The sequence below is a fragment of the Taudactylus pleione genome, unplaced genomic scaffold (assembly GCF_031769625.1).
Source record: "Taudactylus pleione unplaced genomic scaffold, aTauple2 ptg000695l, whole genome shotgun sequence".
Classification (NCBI taxonomy): domain Eukaryota; kingdom Metazoa; phylum Chordata; class Amphibia; order Anura; family Myobatrachidae; genus Taudactylus; species Taudactylus pleione.
In genome coordinates, this window is record NW_028285097.1 from 3,195,089 (window position 1) to 3,213,093 (window position 18,005).

The following is an 18,005-nucleotide window of genomic DNA, read 5'->3' on the forward strand; positions in this document are numbered from 1 at the left end:
CCTGACAGGTCAGTGTGTCATTGTACTGGGGTCCTGACAGGTCAGTGTGTCATTGTACTGGGGTCCTGACAGGTCAGCGTGCCATTGTACTGGGGCCCTGACAGGTCCGCGTGTCATTGTACTGGGGCCCTGACAGGTCAGCGTGCCATTGTACTGGGGCCCTGACAGGTCAGCGTGCCATTGTACTGAGGCCCTAACGGGTCAGCGTGTCATTGTACTGGGGTCCTGCCAGGTCAGCGTGCCATTGTACTAGGGTCCTACAATATCAGTGTGCCATTGTACTGGGGCCCTAACAGGTCAGCGTGCCATTGTACTGGGGCCCTAACAGGTCATCGTGCCATTGTACTGGGGCCCTAACAGGTCAGTGTGCCATTGTACTGGGGCCCTGACAGGTCAGCGTGCCATTGTACTGGGGCCCTGAAAGGTCAGCGTGCCATTGTACTGGGGCCCTGACTGGTCAGTGTGCCATTGTACTGGGGTCCTGACAGGTCAGCGTGTCTTTGTACTGGGGCCCTGACAGGTCAGCGTGCCATTGTACTGGGGCCCTAACAGGTCAGTGTGTCATTGTACTGGGGCCCTAACAGGTCAGTGTGCCATTGTACTGGGGCCCTGACAGGTCAGCGTGTCATTGTACTGGGGCCCTGAAAGGTCAGCGTGTCATTGTACTGGGACCCTAACAGGTCAGTGTGTCATTGTACTGGGGCCCTAACAGGTCAGTGTGCCATTGTACTGGGGCCCTGACAGGTCAGTGTGCCATTGTATTGGGGTCCTGACAGGTCAGTGTGTCATTGTACTGGGGTCCTGACAGGTCAGTGTGTCATTGTACTGGGGTCCTGACAGGTCAGCGTGTCATTGTACTGGGGTCCTGACAGGTCAGGGTGCCATTGTACTGGGGTCCTCACAGATCAGTGTGCCATTGTACTGGGGTCCAGCCAGGTCAGCGTGCCATTGTACTAGGGTCCTACAAGATCAGTGTGCCATTGTGCTGGGGTCCTGATGGGTTAGTGTGCCATTGTATTGCGGTCCTGACAGGTCAGGGTGCCATTGTTCTGGGGTCCTCACAAATCAGTGTGCCATTGTACTGGGGCCCTAACAGGTCAGCGTGCCCTTGTACTGTGGACATATATAGTCAGCGTGCTTTTGTTATGCCCCTAAAAAAGAGAAGTTTCCAATAAAATACACTGCATATCTGACAACTAGGGGACTCAAAAATGGCATTCTATGCATCGGGACACTACAGAATATATACAAGTCAAGAAGTATAATTTTCCTGGAACATTTCTGATAAACATATTATGATGATTTTCATGTTGTGATTGTTTGTAATTATACGCATAACATTTAAATGAGATGACTTTGAAAAAAAAATAAAAAATTTGGGATAAAGGTATTTCACAAGTAATCCCCAGATCACCAAACAAAACATGTCAGAGCTAAAGTAATGATGAACACTCCGTTTCCCTGTCATCAGGCTATTCAACCTTCCTAAAAAGATTTCAGGAGCCTGCTGATAAAATACGGTGACTGAAATGTCAGTAAAGTAATTCAATGGCCTTAAAATAAAATCGGGTCTGTACAGTGCTCTCATTTGTAAATGGTACAGCAGCTCCTATTACAGGAATTCAGGGGAAATTAACGACCATAAAATAATCGCTAAAAATAATATTCTGAAAACAACAATGTACTGTAACCGTGGGCCTGTCCATATATGTAATATAATGTGATATTAATGATGACTACACCCTACATATAAATAAGAGTAGCACAGGAATGTGACAGTGTATGTGAGATAAATTTGGGTAACTTACGTGTCGGTTTCGTCCCAGATGATGCAGCTTTGGTTAGTTGTTCCCTAGAGAGAGCGCAGACAATAATCACTATTAGACATACTGTGTGCTGTATATACTGTATATATTATATCAGAGTCTGGGATCTCAGGCAGAAAGGAAACCCATTGCGTAACCCGGTACCGGTACCTGACTGCGCCGCTGCGGGTGGTGTTGGGACGGGAGAGTTTTGAATTCTGTGCGAACAGCCATTTCCATTACTTTCCACTTATCACATACTGCACGCCCGGGGCAAGGTGATAAACCACGTGCGCTTGATACACTTAATGACAGACATTGATTTTACTATGACAGTGGCAGGCAGTGAATGCTGTGACCTTGACAGATCGCGGAGATTGCGAAACTGAAGGCATTTGAAGAACCCAATTCACTTTATAGTTGGATATGTTTCGGGATGCACAGCTGCGCTGCACTAACATAAGGAGAGCAGCCTATGAGAACGTTCTAGGTCTACCCCAGACCTTAGTGGTAAAGCATATGAATTGTGGTGTGAATGTAGTCACTAGGCGCTACCTTTGAAACTGATGGACAAGTCTTGAAAATAAATCACTTAAAATTACATATATACCACTCCTAAGTGGTTATAATTAGCATGTCAATGAACCGACCAGTGTCATAGATATCAAAACATGCACATTTTATTATAATAAAGACAATGGTAAAATAAATGAATAAAACTTTGCCAGGGTGGCTGCTTTACCAGATAATCGGTTTACACGGGCATTGGTGTTAGTATTTTGAAGACAGGTGGTCCGGATCACCACAGTCCCCTTTTTCCTCCTGGTTACCAACGCGTTTCGGGACTCCCTTGTAGGGACAATGGAGTCCCGAAACGCGTTAGCAAGGGGACTGTGGACCAGGACGGCTAAAGCAGTGGCAGAGAGGACTAAGAATCGTTATCAGCCCCCACAAATGTTGCTGCTGTAGGCCATGACCAGCGATGACCAATCCCTGTAACGTAGAGAGAGCCACTACAGAATTGCACTATATAGGTGAACCCATCTACTGGATACTGGACCTCATTCAGAGTGGTTCGCAAGCACTGATGCGCTCGCAACCGACTCGATGGTTAGTCCTGCGCACACGCAGCGGCCGCACTGCACGTGCGAAAGCCCCGGAGTGACAGAGAACCTCTCTCGCTCTGGAGCTCGCTACCAAAGGGGCGGCTGTCGATGTTGATCGACGGCTCGCCCCGTTTGGTAGGCGGGCTGGGGGGTGGTTTCCAAAATGGAGGCATTCCTTTATGAACGCATACTGTTTTGTGGGCGGCCGCACTGACATCATCAGTGATGTCAGTGGGGAGCTTCCTGCTCCATCAGAGCAGAAAGCTCCCTGGGGCTTACGAGTGCCCAGACCCAACCTTAGGGTCTGGTTGTAAGTCCCGATGGTCGCGATGGTGTTCACCATCGTGACCATCAACCTGGTCGGTCGTTAAGCTGTGGGTGGTAACCCACAGCTTAGCGATCGACAAGGAGGTGGTCGTTCAGGATGCAAGCGGCCGCCCTGATTCAGGGTGACCACTTGCAACTAACGACCGTCTCTGAATGAGGGCCACAATCCATGCATGGACACTGCTGTCACTGTAAGACTGACAGTGGGGTAAATAATTGACAGGCCCATGTCTTGGCCTGAGGCACACACGATGGGGGGGGATCCTTAGCTCACACCAAAGTGGTTCCACTCTCTTCTTTGGCTGTAAAATCCACTGTCAAAGTATCAAAGTGATGTTCATCCATGATATTCCATATACAATCCATACCTAAAATGTTATACAGCATTGGTCTTTGATATTTGGAATGTTTATGTTTTTGTGATGCTGATAGCAGGAAATATTCCATCACGTTACATTTGTTGCACTGATACGTCCGGTTAATACTGGACATGACAATCACTCGTTTTGGGTTTAATTCGGTTATAGTATTTGGGACCAAATCAATAACCTAAACAAAATGTCTCCTACGTGACCAGTAACAAAAATCTGAGGCAACCAAAATATTTCCGAGAGTGTGTAAAAAGCAAACTGCTCCCGTTCGCTCCTCTTAATATTTATGGAGAACATCATCGAAACATTGGAGTATCTGGGTTTACGGTTCCGCAAGGAAATCATTTTTTATTTGGAACCTTTCAGTTAAGTCTTCACTTGTCATTTTAATAGATCTCATAAAGATAGAAATGTGTCAGAGCAGCTTCCCCTGATGAAAATTTGTCATTTGCAACGAAACAGGATAATCTACTCACATTGTATAAGTGGGAAAATTCAATATCCAGGGGGACGGAGGTTGAACGCGGGGGTGGCTTGACTGTAATGGAGATGACCTTAGAGTTCAACACGGTGTTGTTCCTAAATAAGACAAAAAATAAAACCGCACAGGTGTAATAATGAGTTATGAAAATATAATACACAAGTGATGATAATAATAATAATAATAATAATAATAATAATATTGTCTAAACACATGTAAATAATAAGAGTAGAGATGGTAAGTTATATTTTATTATTTGACAATACAGAATATTTTGTTTTTGATCAGTGATTAAAATTCTCAAATAATCCCTAATTCTAATTCCACAAATTTAGAAAATAAAATTTGAAAAATACCAAAGGGGGGTAAAATTAATGTTATAGTCACAGTAGCAACAGTGGGACCTAGTGGGAAGGCTCCTAACAAAGACCTTCTTGTTCCAATTGTACTACAGTAACTTCCCTTCTGAAATCAGACACTTGTTATATTATATGTGCTAATTAAACAGTTATATGATAAAACGACTTTATACGGTCACTGACCTTGTGTCTATTTACACTGTCAAAAATGTTCACATTTTATTTTCTTACAACATAAAACCAAAATAGATTTATTTATGAAATCCTCTCACTGATCAACAAACCATAACATCAAATAAAAAAAAAAACTTCTTTAAAGTCTTACGTACTACACACCACCCCCCCAGAAAATAATTGAATGTGTAAGTTTTCAACCCAACTCCCACAATTTTGTAAGTAAATTTCCAAAAACAAAAGCTTCACCGTGAAGATCAAAGAGTATTCAAAGTAAATCCATAATAAGGTTATTGAAAAGCACTTATTACGGGAACAATATAAGGAGATGTGGAAGACTTTTAACATAACCTGGGGAAATGTCTAGTCTCTGTAATTTCTGTCTCATTATTAGGCATCATGATTAGTAGAAGCCTAATAATGCTCATTGCCCCAAGGACATGATCCCTAAAGTACAGTGGGAAGAGCATAATGTTATGGACATTACTTCGCTATTTCTCTAGAATTAATAGAGCACAATATAGATTCCAAATTTATATTCCACCAGAACAATCACCTAGCACCGAGCAAAAGCCACATTCCAGTGGCTTTTAATGACTAAAACATAAATGTCCTGCAGCGGCCAAGTCATTGTGGTGTAGCTCGTATGGGAGCGTGAGGGGGTAAATGGTACTCCTAACACCTTCTTATGTAAGCCCTGCTGCTGCCACTGACAGACATCCTTAGGACCCGGTTACTAAGGAGAGATGAACAAATCCATCCCCCCCCTAAAAACACATGTAAAATACTATGCAAGGTGCCACGAAGTAGATGCCCCAGGTCCCCATCCAGTAGGAGTGTAGTACCCTCCCCACTCCCTATCAGTGTCCCTGGACATTTCTGCAGTGCAGCAGGGCTACAGCAAGATGGTGCCTCCTGCGGGCTACACCAAGATGTCGGCTATGACATGAGGAAGTTAGAAAGTGTCAAATCCCATGAAGCGTGGGGGTCATTGTGAGGAGGAATTAAGAGGGGAAGCAAGGATGTATCTCCTACGAATCCATGGGGGCTGGTGGAAGGAGATAGATCCATCCCACCGGTGCAAGCAGTAGAAATGACCCCCATTGGTGGAAAAGTGAGAAACATAAGAGAAACACCAGGATCCCAAGCGTGAATGGGCTTCTACTGTTTACCCTATGCTTTGCCTCAATTCAAATTAGAGGGGGCGTATTATTTTACATACAGTATCTGGTAAAACTCAGGACCCCAGCACAAACTGAGACATGCACATAACGAAATTCTGCAGAATAATCCTGTAAAACACCTAAAAAAATAACCGTCACTGGCTCATAGGATTATAATAATTTAGCAGCTAAAACAGCATTTTTCTTCAATAGCTAAAAAATGTAATAGCGGGAAAAGTCTTTGTTTTAGGTGTGAAATGATTAGATTATTCTCATATGGAATCTGTTACAATAAAAGAATTTACTTTGACTGTACCATAATCTGTACTTTGTTTGAACATCAGGCTGAACAGACTGTAATTAGCATTAAATCAGACCACGTTTTCAGTAGTCTGAGACAAGGCTGTACCAGCTAATGATACACTTATAGATACACAATTACTATACCTCTAGCTACAGTTTACTGTGCAGAATTGTGTTATATACACGGACGATCAGGAATATTTAATGATCGTATTCTGCTCTGAGTGTTTTATATGCTGCCTGGAAATATACGCGATCGAACCGAGCTTGTCTGGATAAGGTTAAGTGAGGCTGGCACACAATGGTTTTAGTGCCCAAGTGTAATGAAATAAATACCATATTACACTGCCTGGCACCTGAAATACACAGTGGTGCTACTTTGTGAACCCTGTAGAATATTCACAATTTATGCATAAATGTCCTTAAATGTCTTCAGCTGGATAGAGAACCCAATAACCCATTAAATCAAATGACCTGCTTAAAGATCTACATTGTCATTCATTTATCGATCAAAATGACCCAACAGTATATTTTGTTGCCATAAAAAGTATGTGAACCCCTAGGGCTATGAGCTCAGTTCCGGAATGAATAGAACCAGCAGTGTCAGCCAATGGGGGTGACATCAGGCGGGTGTTTGGGTGGCTCTGCCCTATTAATGAAAAATCCTCATTACGACAGTCTGGCTGAGATTGTGGACTCATCCCTGCCTTGCTCAAAGCCTCATGCCCTGGACTGTAATATTAGCAGACGCTTTTACCGAAGGCAACAACTACTAAAAGCCTTTGGGTGTGAGCAACGCACGATGGATACGGGATTGTGTCATTTGTGACAGAGTAGAACAAAGTCTCCGTTAATCATTTACCTGCACACTTCACGAATACTCTACAATAAATGGAATCAGAAGCTATAGACTAATTTATTAAGCAAACCGAACCGAGGGTCTTACAGAAACCAGGAGACATGAAACACAAAGGGAAGGTGATGACTAACATGCAATACACGCTACACGCTAACTCTGTGTTTGGCCCCAACACGGTACTCAAAGCACACTAACAGTCCAGGTTTTAAGGATAGCCATACTTGAGCACAGGTGACTTAATAAGTGCCTCAGTAATTTTGACTAAACCACCTGTGCTGAGGCATAGATATCACTAAACACTGGACTGCTTGTGTGCCTTGAAGACCACGGTTGGGAAACACTTAACTTCAAAGAACCATTCTCAACACAACTTAAGTTTTCATCCAACACAACGAAAACACAATCCTAAACTGTACTTCAAAGGTGCTGTACACCCAAATGTGCCTCTTATAGCCACGTCCCAGATCTACTATACTCACAAGAGACCTGCACGACCCACATCCCCCCTAAGGTGGGGTTAGGGATAGGAACCATTGGGGTGGGTTAAGGTTATTAACTAAGGGGGGAGGGTTAGGTTTAGGCACTAAGGGGGAGACTAGGTTTAGGCAATAACGGGGAAGGTTAGGGTTAGGCTACAAAAAGTGAGGGTTAGGGGGAGAAGGGGGGAAGGGTGTAGTAGGTATTACCGCCGGCAGCAAATCCCGACAGCGGAAGCCCGACAGGGTTGAAGATCCCAAACGTCAAAAGGCAAGTATTAACTAACCCTCCCTTAGGGGTGCCTAACCCTAACCTCCTCCCCAAGTGCCAAACCCTAACCCCCCTCTAAATGCCTAAACCTAACCCCCCTTTTCCAGCAACCTAAACCTAAGTCCCCCGGTGCCTAACCATAACCTCCCCCCGGGGGGCTGCCTAACCCAAACCCCGCCTTTCCCTAGCCTAACCCTAACCTCCCGGGGCATACCTAACCCTAAGTCCCAGCTGGGAGCCCCTAACCTAACCCTCCTCCCCCTCGACTGTCCGCGCCCGGCTTACCTTTGATCGGTATGCCAGGCGTCGGCTTCCTGGTGTATGGATAATGACAGACGCCTGCATTAGTACCATGCCGGGATTAGAGAGACGGGAAGCCGGTGGTCAGGATTTAGACTGTCGGCTTCCTGACTACATCCCGGGGGAAGGTTAGTTTAGTTACCCGACCCCTGTCGGGATATCGACCATCGGGATGCCACTGTCGGTATTACATACCCATTCCCTCGTGTCTCCCTGACCGCCTTCAATAAGCAGAGGTGACCAATACAAACCAGTGGAACCATTAGGCTTTCATTCACAAACCCACCTAAGTGATTTACAAAGGGGCCCATCACCTAGCACACGTAACCAATGGGGAACACAACATCTAGTTAATTTTCTGTACTAGACACCATCAGTCATCAATTCAACTCATGGTTTTTTTGGGCCTAATTCAGAGGTTGACGCAGTGCCAATGTTTTCAGTCCCAATGGTTACCGCCCAAAGCCACAGAACAAGTTTGGACACAGAGAGAGACAATTTCAGTGGGTGTTCCTGGGTGGTAACGGGGGCGTGGCTAGTCGGACTCATGTGTATTACGGTCAGCAACTGCGACTTTTGCCTCAGTTACACCGATTTTGGCGGCCATGCCCAGGCAGACATTCTGCGCCTCCATAAGGCAATATTCTCCGTTTGTGACTGATGTGCGGTCAATGGTGCGTCTTCATACGCAAAGCGGCAGATTAGCTTCGGTGGGTAACTCTGTACAAATCCCATCGGTCGTGGCATTAGCAAAAAAAAGGCGCAGTCGTACTGTGAAGAAAAGGCGCAGTCGTAGCTACATTAGTGCCCACCCCTTATCAGGCCCAATGTCGCCTCTTTACTAGTTGTCTGTTCCCCAGGACTCTCAGTAAGTAGAAGAGTGTATAAAGGTCAGTCGGGATTCAGGACAAACGTTGGACCTGGATTATTAGTTATACTGTATGTTGCAGACGGGCACCGGATTTGGCACAAGCCTTTACGGTGACGCAATAGATTCAGCAGAACGCGGCTACCTCGTTACATGAAGACAGTCAGTATAAAAAGCTGCATATTATTAAGTTGATTATATTTGTATAGTTAAATAGAATCAAACGTTATTGTGCAAGTGACATACAGTATATTGTAGGTTTTACACAACCCCTGTGCAGAAGTGACTGCTCGGAAACACTCTTTATAATGTTCGTATAAAATGCCACCATATTACGCAGCGCTGTACTGCACATACTGGGCATACTGTATTAGACACGTAACACTGGACTTCCCGTATCGTGTTTCAGCGCATGGTTACAGAAATGGCATCTAAAGTTCTGCTAACGCTAAACAGGATGCGATAAACCGTAGCACAAGAAGTCGGGAATATGTTGACGTGTCAGAACATAACTTACGTTCACTAGTCAGGAAGATAATAGTAAATATCACGAGATACACAATGTAACAAAGATGCTCTGCCACTGGTAGCGATTCTCGGGCGTTCGTAACTATGGGCCAGATTCAGCTTGGATCGCAGTTTCCTAATACGCACACAATTGTCAGAATGTAACGCCAGCATTAGTATTCACGTCGCACATCGCTGCTGTGTGTAATGCCAGCATTAGTATTCACGTCGCACATCGCTGCTGTGTGTAATGCCAGCATTAGTGTCCACGTCGCACATCGCTGCTGTGTGTAATGCCAGCATTAGTGTCCACGTTGCACATCGCTGCTGTGTGTAATGCCAGCATTAGTGTCCACGTCGCACATCGCTGCTGTGTGTAATGCCAGCATTAGTGTCCACGTCGCACATCGCTGCTGTGTGTAATGCCAGCATTAGTGTCCACGTCGCACACCGCTGCTGTGTGTAATGCCAGCATTAGTGTCCACGTCGCACATCGTTGCTGCGTGTAATGCCAGCATTAGTGTCCACGTCGCACACCGCTGCTGTGTGTAATGCCAGCATTAGTGTCCACGTCGCACACCGCTGCTGCGTGTAATGCCAGCATTAGTGTCCACGTCGCACACCGCTGCTGCGTGTAATGCCAGCATTAGTATCCACGTCACACATCGCTGCTGTGTGTAATGCCAGCATTAGTATCCACGTCGCACATCGCTGCTGCGTGTAATGTCAGCATTAGTGTCTACGTCGTATATCGCTGCTGCGTGTAATGCCAGCATTAGTGTCTACGTCGTACATCGCTGCTGCGTGTAATGCCAGCATTAGTGTCCACATCGCACATCGCTGCTGTGTGTAATGTCAGCATTAGTATCCAGGTCGCACATCGCTGCTGCATGTAATGTCAGCATTAGTGTCTACGTCGTACATCGCTGCTGTGTGTAATGCCAGCATTAGTATCCACGTCGTACATCACTGCTGTGTGTAATGCCAGCATTAGTGTCCACGTCGCACATCGCTGCTGTGTGTAATGTCAGCATTAGTATCCACGTCGTACATCGTTGCTGTGTGTAATGCCAGCATTAGTATCCACGTCACACATCGCTGCTGTGTGTAATGCCAGCATTAGTGTCCACGTCGCACATCGCTGCTGCGTGTAATGTCAGCATTAGTATCCACGTCGCACATCGCTGCTGTGTGTAATGTCAGCATTAGTGTCTACATCGTACATCGCTGCTGCGTGTAATGCCAGCATTAGTATCCATGTCACACACCGCTGCTGTGTGTAATGCCAGCATTAGTGTCCAAGTCGCACATCGCTGCTGCGAGTAATGCCAGCATTAGTGTCCACGTCGCACATCGCTGCTGCGTGTAATGTCAGCATTAGTATCCACGTCGCACATCGCTGCTGCATGTAATGTCAGCATTAGTGTCTACGTCGTACATCGCTGCTGCATGTAATGTCAGCATTAGTGTCCAAGTCGCACATCGCTGCTGCGTGTGATGCCAGCATTAGTGTCCACGTCGCACACCGCTGCTGTGTGTAATGTCAGCATTAGTGTCCACGTCACACATCGCTGCTGTGTGTAATGCCAGCATTAGTGTCCAAGTCGGACATCGCTGCTGTGTGTAATGCCAGCATTAGTATCCACGTCACACACCGCTGCTGTGTGTAATGCCAGCATTAGTGTCCAAGTCGCACATCGCTGCTGCGTGTGATGCCAGCATTAGTGTCCACGTTGCACATCGCTGCTGTGTGTAATGCCAGCATTAGTGTCCACGTCGCACATCGCTGCTGTGTGCAATGCCAGCATTAGTGTCCAAGTCGCACATCGCTGCTGCGTGTGATGCCAGCATTAGTGTCCACGTTGCACACCGCTGCTGTGTGTAATGTCAGCATTAGTGTCCACGTCGCACATCGCTGCTGTGTGTAATGCCAGTATTAGTGTCCACGCCGCACATTGCTGCTGTGTGTAATGCCAGCATTAGTGTCCACGTTGCACATCGCTGCTGCGTGTGATGCCAGCATTAGTGTCCACGTCGCATATCGCTGCTGCGTGTAATGCCAGCATTAGTGTCCACGTCGCACATCGCTGCTGTGTGTAATGCCAGCATTAGTCTCCACGTCGCATATCGCTGCTGCGTGTAATTCCAGTATTAGTGTCCACGTCGCATATCGCTGCTGCGTGTAATGCCAGCATTAGTGTCCACTTCGCACATCGCTGCTGCATGTAACGCCAGCATTAGTGTCCACGTCGCACATCGCTGCTGTGTGTAATGCCAGCATTAGTGTCCACGTCACACATCGCTGCTGTGTGTAATGCCAGCATTAGTGTCCACATCACACACCGCTGCTGTGTGTAATGCCAGCATTAGTGTCCACGTCGCACACCGCTGCTGTGTGTAATGCCAGCATTAGTGTCCACGTCGCACATCGCTGCTGCGTGTAATGCCAGCATTAGTGTCCACGTCGCACATCGCTGCTGTGTGTAATGCCAGCATTAGTGTCCATGTCGCACATTGCTGCTGTGTGTAATGCCAGCATTAGTGTCCACGTCGCACACCGCTGCTGTGTGTAATGCCAGCATTAGTGTCCACGTCGCACATCGCTGTTGTGTGTGATGCCAGCATTAGTGTCCACGTCGCACATCGCTGCTGCGTGTAATGCCAGCATTAGTGTCCACGTCGCACATTGCTGCTGTGTGTAATACCAGCATTAGTTTCCACGTCACACATCGCTGCGTGTAATGCCAGCATTAGTGTCCACGTCGCACACCGCTGCTGCGTGTAATGCCAGCATTAGTATCCACGTCGCACATCGCTGCTGCGTGTAATGCCAGCATTAGTATCCACGTCGCACACCACTGCTGCGTGTAATGCCAGCATTAGTGTCCACGTCGCACATCGCCGCTGTGTGTGATGCCAGCATTAGTGTCCACGTCGCACACCACTGCTGCGTGTAATGCCAGCATTAGTGTCCACGTCGCACATCGCCGCTGTGTGTGATGCCAGCATTAGTGTCCACGTCAGCATTAGTATCTTGGGTACTTGTGCAAAGTACTTTTGTCACCTTGGACTAAGACACATATTTATTACAAAACAGTGTGGTGAGACACATGATGTGGTTTAGTCGCATAATATATGTCGCTAACGTTCATTCAACGGTCCAATAGGGGAGGGGAGGTAATGATAACAGACACAAAGCGTCGACGTATTGTGATTTTGTTTTTCCAGAATAACTTTTTGGATTTTGTTTTTACATTTCAGAGGAGCTGTTCCATGTAGTCACCCCCTTCAGTGTGACTAGCGAATAGGATAGTGTCCCCTCTCTGGGAATGTTGGCCCACGGCGTGGAGGACTGAAACCTCCTCTAATGCTGAATAGAGAGGTCAGTGTGTTGCAACTTAAGATGACTGGATGGTGTCAGCCCTCATGTACTGTATGATTGCAGTGTGCAGTGAGGTCCTGGCTTCAGGTGTTGGGGAAGGGTTCAGGGGTAGAATTTTCATCTAGCTCCTACAAATTTAGTGTTACCACTTCGCGGGACCACCGGTACAGAGACGTCTTTGCAACCACGATCTCTGGATTTCTATTGTCATTTAGGGGTCTATTTACTAGGCAGTGTCAGGAGACAGAGTGAAAAGTGATAAGGTACCAGCCAATCAGCTCCTAACTGTCATCTCACAGGCTGTTTTTGAAAAATGACAGTTGGGAGCTGATTGGCTGGTACCTTATCACTTTTCACTCTGTCTCCTGACACTGCTTAGTAAATAGACCCCTTAGTATTCATATCGTATTGCTGGTCTATTGCAGCGTTCTAAGGGAAACATGGTTTTCTTTTTTTCTAGAGTAAACCCTTCCGGCTCATGCACCTGAGAAAGACCCTTAAGTTGATCTGAGCAGCCACTTTTTTTTATATTAAATGGGTGATAATGAGAGGGGTGGCGGGATGTCCACAAGTATAGGCCCAGCCGCCTGAGCATCCTGGGTTCTAACCTGACCCAACCATCACAGTACGTGGAGCAAAGGTGCTTTGTGCTTTCAATGTGTTCCTGGTCTAGTCTTCTTCACAAGGCTCCCCATGGACCTCTGGGCCTGATTCAGAGCCGCTCGTAAGCGGCCGCTCGTTCGTTCCGACCGATGTTCACACAACTGCGCATGCGTACGGATTTTAATACGCATGTGCGAACCAGTCAGTGCGGCCGAAAATCGTTTGTTCGCTAAATAGCGAATGCCTGCTATTTTGAGTGACAGGAGGAGGCGTATGTGGGTGGTAACAGGGGAAGGTGCTTGAAAACGGGGAGTGGAGATCCGATCGCAGGCGTGCTTAAAGGTCAAAACGGGCGTTTTATGGGTGTGCATAATTAATACAGCAGCGTCACTGACCACGTCACTGGGTTGATTTATAGTCAGAACTGCTCGCAAGATTGTGGTAGGAAAAACCAACCACAAGAATAGCGAGCAGTTCATACGCTGGTCGATATACTCGATAATTCTATTAAATAGCGGACATGACGTATGGTGCGAGCGGCCAGGGCGCACCTTTTTCAAAATTACGACCGCAAGTTTTGTTCGCTCGTTCAGACATAGAGGCGTCAACAGACCACAAAGTGCAAACGGTTCATTTGAATGGCCACCCCTTTTTAATGAACGAGCGAGCGCAAATAGCATCCGGCTCTGAATCAGGCCCTCTGTGTACAACCCTATCCTGTACAACTTCTACACCTATTCCCCAAACGCTTAATCATTATATCTTTACCTTCGTTATCTTTCACCAGTAAAACACGTCATTTGCAGTCAATAATAACGTCTCTACGATCTGCTGCGTATAAAAGTCTTTTACTGCATGTAAATGAAATTTGTCCACCACGTACAGATTCTATAGCGGTAATCTAAAGGCGGGGGTTTTATTTGCTCGCTAGACGCGCTTTCAGTAAGTCCACAAATCCTCTGTGCAACTTCTGTCTGCTAATTGGGCTAAGCAGGGGGAGGGAGGAATGTGTATGTAATTAACATGATCTCCTTGGAAGAAACTGGCCCAGCACTATACACAGAGATGTGTACATGGTAATCAGTGCAGAACAGATTCAGCGAGGTGCCCTAGGACGCTTCACTTACTGCCTCAGTGCCTATCTGTAAGAAAGAGAAAAGCCTTTTCCTGCAAAGCTCACAGCCTACAGCATGTTCCGTAAGCCGGCGACGCTGCAACGTGTGCACCCACCCGTGCCGTAATACTTCAGAGATCCTTCCTCTCCTCGCTGACTCCTCGGGGCCAGGGGGTTGTTTAATGCCGGACCCTGGGAACATCGGGAAGACGATGGCTGATTGCTACACGGCGACAGACCAGGACTGGAATGGTGACCGTTCCCCCCAGATTGACTGTTTCTGTCACAATCCGAAGGGCTAAAATGGGCCATAACTCTAGTGTAAGTGCCGAAGCCTCCAGCCAAAGAGGCCGCCAATAATAAGATAATATTTCACGGAGACACAAAGTAAACATAAGAGAGGTCATCTTATTTCAAGGTCCATTTGGTCCAAACTGAGCAAATATAGAACATTATAGCCTATCGCCACTGACTTTACCACAAAAAACATGACACAAATATATTACGCTGCTATCACTGTGTACACGAAAGGTAAAAGACCCTGAAATGACAGGTTTTGTGGGGTTGGGATCCCGTTCTCTTTCTTATTTGATTCTAGTATACGAAGTTGCTGTAAAAGCAAGTCACATGACACTAGTGACATCACTACAAATATAAGCATATACTTCAGTCATTCCCGAACTCTGGAGCTCATTCAGACCCGCTCGCTAGATGTGTTCGCTCGCAGCCTTCGTATGCAAATCCGGCGCACATGCCCAGCAAGGCAGGCAATCGCACGGCAAGGCATTAGCACGCCCACTATGTCTTGACGGGCGATCACTTTGTGTATGCAGACGCCCACCAGCCATTCATAAGACGCCCACTTGCGCACGTCATCTCCTGGAAGTGCACGAAAACATTGGTACATCGAGCACCATTCGGATGCGATCGCAGCGCTCGAGGTTGACTATAACCTGCCACAAGCACTGCAATCACTTCAGTGTGAAATCCCACCAAGTGACGTGTACTATGACGCTGCTTTTTAATTATGCATGCCTCTGAAACGGCATTGAAACACTCAGGCACAACTGCGTTCGCAACTCCACTCCCCCGTTTCTAGTGGACTGCCCAGAAACGGCTTCTCCTGTCACTCCCTCTGCTAGGCTGTCTATGTGCAACGAGCGAACACATTCTGATCTTTCGCAGTGGTTTGCGCACGCGCATTGCGATGCATACGCATGCGCAGATTGCAACTATCGGTCAGCTACAAACATTTGCATCCTAATGAGAGAGTCTGAATCAGCTCCTCTGTCCTCAAGAAATCAAAACAGTCCAGGTTTTAAGGCTATCCATTCTTGAACACAGATGGTTAAATCAAATTGAGCGAGGGACTCATTAAGGGCCTGATAATGCGTTGTACGCCATTTGCAGCTGCGTTTGCGCTCACAATCATACTAATGCCTGTCAATGTCCCCACCTGTAACAGTGCGCCACTGTGCAAATGTAGCCACACCCACTTCCCCTATTTGCGTCGTGTGCAGATCCTCCGGGGGTAGTGAACACATCAACATTGACGCTACATCGAACGCACATCGTCTCCTCGAATAAGTCCTGGGCTGCGCAGATTCTGGATAAACTTTCTCTCTAAAAATGGCCTCTGAGACTGTGGTCCTGTGATTGGAAACGCAGCCGCGCACGCAGACACACCCCTGGAACTCCCCCAACGCCCACGGACCGGCCTCTTTTTGCAAACACGTTCGGCTACCTCCCCGACTCCACCCAGGAACGCCCGTGGATTGCAGTAGTATACAGCTCGCGCAGAGACGCTTTCCTTGGCGGTTCGCGTATGCGCAGTAGCCAATAATCGCTTGACTGCGTGAGCATCGGCATAATGGTACAAATCTGAATCAGGCCCTAAGTCACCTATGCTCAAGCATGGATATCATATAATGCGATTTTCGCGCAGATCGAGTGACTGTTTGCCATCGCACATGGGTATAAGCCGCACTGTGCATGCGCAGTGATCGCATCGTGATTGCGAACGCACAGAGGCATCCATCGCAAAGTGAGAGACAGGTTGCCAGCGTTTGGGGGAGGTAACGGGGGGTGTAGTCAGAAAAACGCAGGTGTGTCTGACAATTAAACGCCGTTACATGGGCGTGCATAAATTAGCCATTGTGATTACATACACAGCAAGAGAGTGCTCTGCCTGTCAGGAGAGCTGCCGAGTCTGCGGCTGGTCAGACCTTCCGCAAGGGCAAGACGGCCGCTCGATGTGCGTCAATGTTACCGATATTTACACTGGTGAGCGACGTCGTATGCAGATGAGAAGGCAGCACTGGGCGTCCCTATGCTCAGGTGATCTCTGCAGACATTAGCATATTATCGCAGCTGCGTTCCGTATGATATCGCAGCTGCGATCGCATTAGCACCCGTCTCTGAATCAGACCCTGATTTTGGGAACCTCTGATATATTTTATAGCAATTACATCAGTACACTGCACCCAGGCACCCGGACACCAATACTCACAGGTAACGTAACGTGTCAGGTGCTGTACTAAAGCATACCTGCCAACATTGTGAGAATATGAGTAGGAAGGGGGAGCATGGTGATGGCATGCTGGAGGTGCGGGCGATTGATTAATTGTGGGCTTGGCCACATCCCTGGTGGTTGTGTCTGAAGACATATAGAGTATACAGTAAAGCAGACGTATATAAACAAAAAGTCCAGTGAAACATAAATGCCCAATAAGACAGTGCAAATAAACTGCGTGTACGAAATTCGCAAACAGTTTATTTGCGCTGTCTTATGCAAATGTGTTCCTATAGAAACAAATATACATTAATTCTCATCCATACAGCACCATCTACTAATATACAGAACATAGGGCCATGTGACCAGCTGTCTTACCACCGAGTACCTGCAGTATACAGGTGAAGCATACTTTATTGCACTTGGAGCATTTGGCTCACATCTCTCACCAAAGTGACAAAGGCAAGCAGAAAGTACACTGAGATCTACTCCACCTGCTAGCCCCGTGTGACAATGATTTATAGGACACTGCGATGGAGGCACATGACACTGGGCACCGGATATGGGTTAAGCATCGCTGTGGCTGCACAATACAGTACATTAGACTGTTGCAACAGATCACAGCAAATTCTACTGCTGTGACAACCTTGCGGATGTCCTACGTGGGCCCAGTACAATTGTAGGATCTCACTTCTACACCACACACAAACCGCCCTGTGCTGAGCACGAAATAAAATGCTGCTGACGTCTCACTTAAACCAGGACTTTCGCGTGCTTCGGCTTTCCCAGGAAACCGTACGATTTTGTCACCGGACCTGTGTAATTCTGACTGCTGAAGCTGAGCCCACGCACTGCGATACTGCCAGAGACAACGGCAATGCGGTCCCATATTGCAGCGAGTGTCGTCCCCAAAACGAGCGCACCGCTTTATAATAATCCAATCAAATTCGTCTGGAACCGTAAAAAGCAGGAGAACTGCCAACATTTTGCTTCTGTTTATCTTCCGTCTACACTGAGAGACGAT

At 47.0% G+C, this 18,005-nt stretch overlaps 1 protein-coding gene across 2 annotated transcripts in view; it reads right to left on the minus strand.

The window, feature by feature from the left end:
* Positions 1-18,005, minus strand: part of ADGRB1 (adhesion G protein-coupled receptor B1) — a 335,561-nt gene that overhangs the window by 233,425 nt on the left and 84,131 nt on the right. For both annotated transcript variants that reach the window (XM_088456276.1, XM_088456275.1), the window contains exons 14-15: positions 4,086-4,188; positions 1,809-1,852 (exon numbers count right to left, since the gene is read on the minus strand). In XM_088456276.1, the coding sequence (XP_088312402.1) occupies positions 1,809-1,852; positions 4,086-4,188 (147 nt within the window). The remainder of the gene's footprint in view (positions 1-1,808; positions 1,853-4,085; positions 4,189-18,005) is intronic.